Source organism: Rana temporaria, chromosome 13 (genome assembly GCF_905171775.1).
Source record: "Rana temporaria chromosome 13, aRanTem1.1, whole genome shotgun sequence".
Classification (NCBI taxonomy): domain Eukaryota; kingdom Metazoa; phylum Chordata; class Amphibia; order Anura; family Ranidae; genus Rana; species Rana temporaria.
This window is the reverse complement of record NC_053501.1, coordinates 13,883,840-13,893,140: the sequence shown is the minus strand read 5'-3', so window position 1 is coordinate 13,893,140 and position 9,301 is coordinate 13,883,840. Positions and strand designations below refer to the sequence as shown.

The following is a 9,301-nucleotide window of genomic DNA, read 5'->3' as shown; positions in this document are numbered from 1 at the left end:
TGAGTTCCTCAGACATTTTTTATATTTATTTAAATAAAGTACCAAAAAAATAATTTGACATAAACCAACTTGTGATTTATGTTTCGTGGCCCCTCAAAGGCGGTATTTTACCCTGCAGACAAGGACTAGGAATGCAAACGAAGCCTTCCAGCCGCTGCTACGTAAGACAACAGCGAGGAAAGGTTTAAGGAATGGCAGTAGCAAGCTAGTTCGCACAAAGGCACAAAATGAAATAATTTTGCTCATTGTGTCTAATTCGTTATGCGCTGCTATCAGGGCGCTAGAAGGTTAAATTATTGCTGAAAGGAGACATGGCGATAGAAAATTGATCAACAATTTGTAGCCGTGGGCCAGCGCCTAATCGTCCTTCACTAAGAATTCGACTTTGTCCATATCCAGCTCTGGAAGGATGAAGATGCAGTAGCAAATAAACCACAGCAGGATCCCAATGGGATACAACTTCCTCAGATCATGATCAGACACGAACGTTCCAGATCTCGGGGACCCACTTCGCGTGTCGCCATACTCGTTTTTTCTGCAAAGGAGGAGAAAAGTCGTGTTAAAACAATAGCGCAAAAGATCATATACAAACTTGGATCAATTACTAGCTACAAGTTCCAGAGGGAGCATGCAAGTTGTTGAGCAGGTGGTACTACACCCCCCCCCGCTAAACATTATAAAAGCTTCCCATCCAGTTTACAAAATTGTTATTGAAAGTGTCCCTTGGAAAGTGTAATTGCCAAGTAGCCTCCTCCTTCTGGAGGACTATTGGGAGGGTCTGGAGTTGGATCTGTTCAAATGTAGGATACTAGGGATGAGCTGAACACCCCCCCCCCCCCCCGTTCAGTTCGCACCAGAACCTTCGAACGGACCGACCGTTCGCGCGAACATTTAGAACCCCATTGACGTCTATGGGACTCGAACGTTCAAATTCAAAAGTGCTAATTTTAAAGCCTAATATGCAAGTTATTGTCGGAAAACGTCTTTGAGAACCCGGGTTTTGCCCCAGGGAACATGTATCAATGGGAAAAAAAAGTTTTTAAAACGGTCCTTTTTTCAGGAGGAGTGATTTTAATGATGCTTAAATTGAAAAAAGAAAAAAAAAAGAAAAATTCCTTTAAATATCGTACCTGCTGGGTGTCTACAGTATGCCTGTGAAGTGGCACATGTTTAGAACTGTCCCTGCACAAAATGAGATTACTATTTCGTAGTCACAAAAAAAATCGCTGATCGCCGCCATTAGTAGTAAAAAAAAATGAATAATAAAAATGCCATAAAACTATCCCCTATTTTGTAAACGCTATACATTTTGCGCAAACCAATCGATAAACGCTTATTGCGATTTTTTTTTACCAAAAATAGGTATAAGAATACGTATCGGCCTAAACTGAGGAAATTTTTTTTTTTTTTTATATATTTTTGGGGGATATTTATTATAGCAAAAAGTAAAAAATATTGCATTTTTTTCAAAATTGTTGCTCTATTTTTGTTTATAGCGCAAAAAATAAATACCACAGAGGTGATCAAATACCACCAAAAGAAAGCTCTATTTGTGGGAAAAAAGGACGCCAATTTTTTGGGAGCCACGTCGCACGACCGCGCAATTGTCAGTTAAAGCGACGCAGTGCCAAATCGCAAAAAGGGGCAAGGTCCTTAACCTGCATATTGGTCCGGGTCTTAAGTGGTTAATGATTGTTCTTCATCCTATATGGTTTACATCTAACCCTGTGGGCTGATACCAGGCCTGATGTAAGCGCCAACTCGTCTCATGTGTACTGGTCCGATGGTGCATCCGGTCAAAGCCCAGAATTTATACAGCTTGTCTGAGCTTTTAGAAAGCAGGGGGCAGAGAGCTAAAAATAACACTCTGCTGAGCTCAATGAGATATCATTGAAGGGATAGGGACACACCCCCTTCACACAGCATACACACTAACAATCACAGGCTGTGTGCTGTATATCCCTCCCCTGTCACCTTTTATCTCTTGGTGTCAGGAAAACCTGTCAGAAGTGATTCATTTTGATAGCAGAGGAAGGAAGCAGCAGACAGAAATGACATTTAGTACTCAGGACTGAGATAAGTACACACTATAGAGCAGGGATATGCAATGAGTGGACCTCCAGCTGTTGCAGAACTACAAGTCCCATGAGGCATAGCAAGACTCTGATAGCCACAAGCATAACACCCAGAGGCAAAGGCATGATGGGACTTGTAGTTTTGCAACAGCTGGAGGTCCGCTAATTGCATATCCCTGCTATAGAGGGATATGCTTTGTTAATGTTTCATGTCTGAGGTTTACAACCTTTAAGGATATCGTTTAGTGTCACTTTAGGCTCTATTTTTACCTTTGGAGAACGAAACTCACCTTAGTCCATAATTGTGGTCTTTATAACCCTCTGTATGTTCCTCCCTCAAAGCTATCAGATTCTGCCAAATAAACATAAAAATATTGTTACTCTTTAAAAGAATAAAAGGTGACAATTAGATTAAAATTGACAAGAGACAAGTAGAGTTTTGCAACATTGAATCTGATTAATAGCCAAAACCCTTTCCCTTCCCTCTGTCAGGGCTCTGTATTGAATTTCTCCACCATTGAGAGTCAGACTGCTCTCTACCTTGCAGATAGAGAAAGGAGCTGTGTGTTAGTGGGCGTCCTGACTCTCCAGTAGTCCAAGGGAGGGGGCGAGCACGACACTCCACACCAGGGAGAAAGCCTTGCATTACTGTGTGGAGTTACAGACAGAAGAACAGGAAGTGAGGATTTCTCAGAAGAAATAAGGACATTTAAAGGCAAAATGGAAGGATGAGGTAAGTGAAGGAGGACTGCACTAAGGGAAAGGAAGCTATTTAGGGATTTTTTTTTCTTACCTTTACAACCCCTTTAAGCTGGTCATAATTGGATGAAACTGGACCGGTTCTGCATGGAGTGGCCAAATTTCGATCTATGTCTAATATGAGTTGATTGTTAGATCAATTTCTAATGGTGACATTTATTTCTCGATCAACGACTGCATTTTTAGTAGGGAAGTGGACAATGGCTGCCTGAGTAATTTCTTAGCCCTTTCCATCAATCTGGGCTTTGCCATGATATATAGATCAGTTTACATAAGTGGAGAAAAGGCTTTGGATGTGTTTTTTTTTGTATTATTTAAAGCAAACTGTTGGCGCTATATAAATCCTGTATAATAATAATAAAAACGAAAGTGACTTACCGAAGGTTTGTGGGGCTCGTGCTCTCTTGTGTTGCGGACGTGCGTGTCATTCCAAATCTCTCTGTGAAAAATGAAAATGTGTAAACTGGAAATTGCTCAACACTGGAATGTCTGTCCCATGATTGGACGGCTGGGGTCATCAAACCATAATATATGTTGGATTTTCACTACTGCGGGATGTGGTGGACACAGGCTGCATTTGGTGGACACAGGCTGAATGTGGTGGACACAGGCTGCATGTGGTGGACACAGGCTGAATGTGGTGGACACAGGCTGAATGTGGTGGACACAGGCTGCATTTGGTGGACACAGGCTGCATGTGGTGGACACAGGCTGAATGTGGTGGACACAGGCTGAATGTGGTGGACACAGGCTGCATGTGGTGGACACAGGCTGCATGTGGTGGACACAGGCTGCATGTGGTGGACACAGGCTGAATGTGGTGGGCACAGGCTGCATGTGGTGGACACAGGCTGAATGTGGTGGACACAGGCTGAATGTGGTGGACACAGGCTGAATGTGGTGGACACAGGCTGCATTTGGTGGACACAGGTTGCATTTGGTGGACACAGGCTGCATTCGGTGGACACAGGCTGCATGTGGTGGACACAGGCTGCATGTGGTGGACACAGGCTGCATTTGGTGGACACAGGCTGCATGTGGTGGACACAGGCTGCCTGTGGTGGACACAGGCTGCATTTGGTGGACGCAGGCTGCATGTGCTGGATGCAGGCTGCACTTGGTGGACACAGGCTGCATGTGGAGGACACAGGCTGCATTTGGTGGACACAGGCTGAATGTGGTGGGCACAGGCTGCATGTGGTGGGCACAGGCTGAATGTGGTGGACACAGGCTGCATTTGGTGGACACAGGCTGCATTTGGTGGACACAGGCTGCATGTGGTGGACACAGTCTGCATTTGGTGGACACAGGCTGAATGTGGTGGGCACAGGCTGCATGTGGTGGGCACAGGCTGAATGTGGTGGACACAGGCTGCATTTGGTGGACACAGGCTGCATTTGGTGGACACAGGCTGCATGTGGTGGACACAGGCTTCATTTGGTGGACACAGGCTGCATGTGGAGGACACAGGCTGCATGTGGAGGACACAGGCTGCATTTGGTGGACACAGGCTGCATGTGGTGGACACAGGCTGCATTTGGTGGACACAGGCTGCATTTGGTGGACACAGGCTGCATGTGGTGGACACAGGCTGCATGTGGTGGACACAGGCTGCATTTGGTGGACACAGACTGAATGTGGTGGACACAGGCTGCATTTGGTGGACACTGGACACAGGCTGCATTTGGTGGACACAGGCTGAATGTGGTGGACACAGGCTGCATTTGGTGGACACAGACTGAATGTGGTGGACACAGGCTGCATTTGGTGGGCACAGGCTGCATGTGGTGGACACAGGCTGCATTTGGTGGACACAGACTGAATGTGGTGGACACAGGCTGCATTTGGTGGACGCAGGCTGCATGTGCTGGATGCAGGCTGCACTTGGTGGACACAGGCTGCATGTGGAGGACACAGGCTGCATTTGGTGGACACAGGCTGCATTTGGTGGACACAGGCTGCATTTGGTGGACACAGGCTGCATGTGGTGGACACAGGCTGCATTTGGTGGACACAGGCTGCATTTGGTGGACACAGGCTGCATTTGGTGGACACAGGCTGCATTTGGTGGACACAGGCTGCATATGGTGGACACAGGCTGCATTTGGTGGACACAGGCTGCATTTGGTGGACACAGGCTGCATGTGCTGGATGCAGGCTGCACTTGGTGGACACAGGCAGCCTGCATTGGTGGGCACGGATACAGCTGTTGATAATATATATTTTTATAACTTAATTCTGCATAAAACATTTAAGTGTCATTTCATGAGATAATTTATGAGGGCGTGTTTAGGGGCAGAATTAGGGGCGGGGCGGGCTGGGTGGGGCAACTGGTGGCGAGTAACCCTTGAGGCCTGCTCAGGACTTGAAATTTACTGTACATTACATAGCTTTTAAGAGACAAACTGTAATGCAAACTCTGCTATCAAACCTCTAAATAAAGTGGGGTTAGTCTTTAATGAGGTAAGGAATGCTGGCACATTATTATATTCTTTTCAGCAAACAAGGTCTTCAGTGTTACTTCAAGCCTTATGTCACGTTATTGATGATGTGCATCTCTGTAGAGATCCCTCATCCCAGGATACAACTTTTGAAGAAAGCTTTGATAACAAGAAGCTTTGAAACAAGCCAGTGGGATTCTGTGGCCTTATTTTAGATAATCATTTTATGACATTTTATGTAAGTAAAAGATATAAAAGCACACACTTGGGGGTTTCTTGACTTTATCGCCATTCTAATGTCTTGCATTCCATATATATATAACGTGAAAAGAATGGCTACGGGGTACCTCATCCTACATAGAATTTAGAAAAAGCAATCAAACATGATGGATTATCACGGTACCATAGAGGAATCCATGCAATTAGTATTTTTCAATGTATTTATTTAACAAAAATTTAAAAGAGATAAAATACATTCAAAAATATTATTGTATGAATTCCTCTATGGTACCGTGATAATCCATCATGTTTGTTCGCTTTTTCTAAAGACTTGCATTCCACTTTAACTGGAAAAACTTGTGAGGATAGGTAAAAGGAGCGCCCAGTATCCAATCAGAAGTCAATAAAAGGTGAATGGTAAACAGTAGAGCATGTGTCAGGGACGTACTGCCCTCTTCAGAAGGCGTGCGCGGACTTTGCACATTTACACACTTTGGCACCCAACGGCCTATAAAAGACGCTCTAGGGATGTTGCACCTTGCGGCTTGATCTGCTTCTGTTCCCTGTGTTCCTGATTCTGTGCATGTATCCTGCTCCTGTGTATGACCCGGCTTCCTGACCTTGCTTCTGTCTCCAGTCCTGACTTCGACTTGTTTGACCCGGCTCAGCTTCCTGCCTGATTTCCTGTTGCCAAGACCCAGCCTGGACTCTGACTATTCTCTGCCTGTCGTTTATGCTGTTAACCCTGATGTGTATGACCCCGGCTTGTCTGACTCCGCTGCTCTGCAAACCTGCATCTGCTGCTCTGCTGACCTGCATCTGCTGACTTGCATCCGCTGCTCTGCAAACCTGCATCTGCTGGCCTGCATCCGCTGCTCTGCTGACCTGCATCCGCTGCTCTGCTGACCTGTATCTGCTGACCTGCATTCGCTGCTCTGCTAACCTGCATCTGCTGACCTGCATCCGCTGCTCTGCTGACCTGTATCTGCTGACCTGCATTCGCTGCTCTGCTAACCTGCATCTGCTGACCTGCATCCGCTGCTCTGCTGACCTGTATCTGCTGACCTGCATCCGCTGCTCTGCTAACCTGCATCTGCTGACCTGCATCCGCTGCTCTGCAAACCTGCATCTGCTGACTTGCATCCGCTTCTCTGCGGACCTGTATCTGCTGACCTGCATCCGCTGCTCTGCTGACCTGCATCCGCTGCTCTGCTGACCTGCATCCGCTGCTCTGCTGACCTGTATCTGCTGACCTGCATCCGCTGCTCTGCTGACCTGTATCTGCTGACCTGCATCCGCTGCTCTGCAAACCTGCATCTGCTGACCTGCATCCACTGCTCTGCTGACGTGCATCTGCTGACCTGCGTCCCCTGCTCCCTGTTCCAGCGGTTCCTGCTTCCTCTTGGCTTCACTACCCCAAGCAGTGAGGACTGAACAGGCACCCTTACCTCACCGTGCTCTTACCACCACTGTCTCCACTCCAGTGGTCTCCGAGCCGGGGTTGTACGGGAGGTCTCCCTCCGCGCGTCAGGCTCACACCTAAGGTACGTAACTGCATGATAAAAACTAATGCGTTTCGGGGGAATAAAGACTCCCCCTTCTTCAGGGCTGCTGCTTTATGCTTTAAGTGATGGAGATGTTCCCAAGATGGTGTGTCTGTGACACTGGGATCGGGATGATTGCGGTATTCTCCGGCAGGGCAGCATGGAGAGAGGTAGTTGGTGCCCATGGCAGTTTGAATTAGACTCCAAAGTCTAATTCAAACTCCAGAAAGTCTAATTCAAACTCCAGTGGCGCCAACTACCTCTCTCCATGCTGCACCGCCGGATAATACTGCAATCGTCCCGATCCCAGCGTCACTGACACACCATCTTGGGCACATCTCCATACATTGTAGCATAAATCAGCAGCCCTGAAGAAGGGTGAGTCTTTGTTCCCCCAAAACGCATTGGTTTTATCTTGCTCTACTATTTCCAATGAAAATGACCGTTCACCTTTTATTGACTTCTGATTGGATACTGGGCGCTCCTTTTACCTATCCTCACAAGTTTATCCAGAAACGACCTTGAGGCTGTACCCAGAGGTAGCACCCCAAAAGGGGCCACCACCTTCCTGCTGAATTGGGTTGGATTCACCGGGAGCGAACTTCCCCAACACGCACCCACCCCACCCACCATCACTCACTCACAGACCCTCAACCGAGCAAGTCAGTCCAGCCCGGTCTTCCACCTCTAATAGCTACTTTAACTGGAAAGGAATTTGTCTCTCTTAAATAACCATTTGGCTTGTCCACAAACGTTACCTTGACTGCCATGGATCCTGAAGACTGGCCCCCACTTCAGCAGCAAGTCTGGCTGCCCGATCCTCAATAAGATAGTAGTCTTCCTCCAAATCTGATTTCCTACCAAACATTCCCCCTCTACTTGTTGGAGCTTCATCCCAGTCATCATCAGGATCTTCAGTGTGCTCCTTAACCTAAAATTAGTAAAGCCATGTTATCTTCAAGAGATTCTAAATCAATTACTTTTAAAGACTAATCCTGAGCTACCGTATTTATCGGCGTATAACACGCACCCTAACTTAAAGGTTTCAGGAAAAAAACTTTCCACATCCCCCTGCATATAACACACAGGCAAAGTTTACCCTCTACAAAAATCAAAAAAGCTGCGCTAATAAAGTGAAAATTAATATAAAGATACCTCTATATAAATGAAGATAAATAAATAAATGAATATTGCTGTAATATAGACAAGACACTCTACATAAACGGAGAGTGACTAAATAGAATAATATAATATAATAACCCAGTGATAGGTGTAATCATTCAGAGTCCAAATAATGAACAATCCATATATGTGAAGTCCCAATACATGTGTTCAGACTTTGATTCTCCAGTGAAAAAAAACTTACATGGTCACGTCCTCTTTGGGACGAAACGTTGGGCAGGCGACGTTCTGACGTCACCGCGTTACCAGCTGAACCCGGAAGACACGGGCAGGCACATCTGATTTTGTGCCTTGCAAATATACAGTATCAACTATCCAGATCCCTCTCTCTTCGAGATCCTAAAGCCCCGTACACACGATCGGAATTTCCGATGGAAAAAGTCAGTCGGAAGTTCCGACCATGTGTATGCCCCATCGGAGTAATATCATCGGAAATTCCGATGAATACCATCGGAGTTTACATAGAGAAGAGAACATGTTCTATTTTACTTTGATGGAATTCCGTCTGAATTCTGATGTGAATTTGGTCGGACAAAGGTCCGATCGTGTGTACAGGGCATTAGTGGCCTTCCTTCTACTGGGAATCTTGTTACCACCTTCTTCTTTCTCTAACCCACTCTTTCTTCCTACTGTGCCTTCCCCCTACCCAGGAACCTAATAAATACCTTTACACTGCTAATCATAATTCTTAATAAGTTCTTATTAATCACGCCCTGACCCCCCTTCTGACCATTCAGTGGCTCCTTTCTTCTTATCTCACTCCCATACTTTCCTTAGCGTGACCATTCATAGACCTTAAACAACTATCAATTTGGGTCACAAAAATACTGTAAGTACAGAGAAATATGTGATGATTCTGCCTGTTATGGGTATGGGGGGGGGGGGTTCTGTAGTCTAGCAGCAAGGGATAAAAGAACAACTTGGGGTTATATACAGGAAGATATAAACTTACTGCATTTCTTAGTGATCAACAGGTATTTTCTGTATTTCGAATCCGTTAGCGTGATAAAACCTTGGGAATGTACTCAGTATACAGCATGGGTGCTCAACCTGTGGCCCTCCAGCTGTAGCGGAACTACAA

At 46.0% G+C, this 9,301-nt stretch overlaps 1 protein-coding gene across 2 annotated transcripts in view; it reads right to left on the bottom strand.

The window, feature by feature from the left end:
• CLMN (calmin) overlaps positions 1-9,301 on the bottom strand; it is a 114,188-nt gene continuing 104,887 nt past the window's right edge. For both annotated transcript variants that reach the window (XM_040333217.1, XM_040333218.1), the window contains exons 10-13: positions 7,797-7,969; positions 3,213-3,273; positions 2,366-2,427; positions 1-535 (exon numbers count right to left, since the gene is read on the bottom strand). In XM_040333217.1, coding sequence (XP_040189151.1) covers positions 358-535; positions 2,366-2,427; positions 3,213-3,273; positions 7,797-7,969 — 474 coding nt within the window. In that variant the 3' untranslated portion in view covers positions 1-357. The remainder of the gene's footprint in view (positions 536-2,365; positions 2,428-3,212; positions 3,274-7,796; positions 7,970-9,301) is intronic.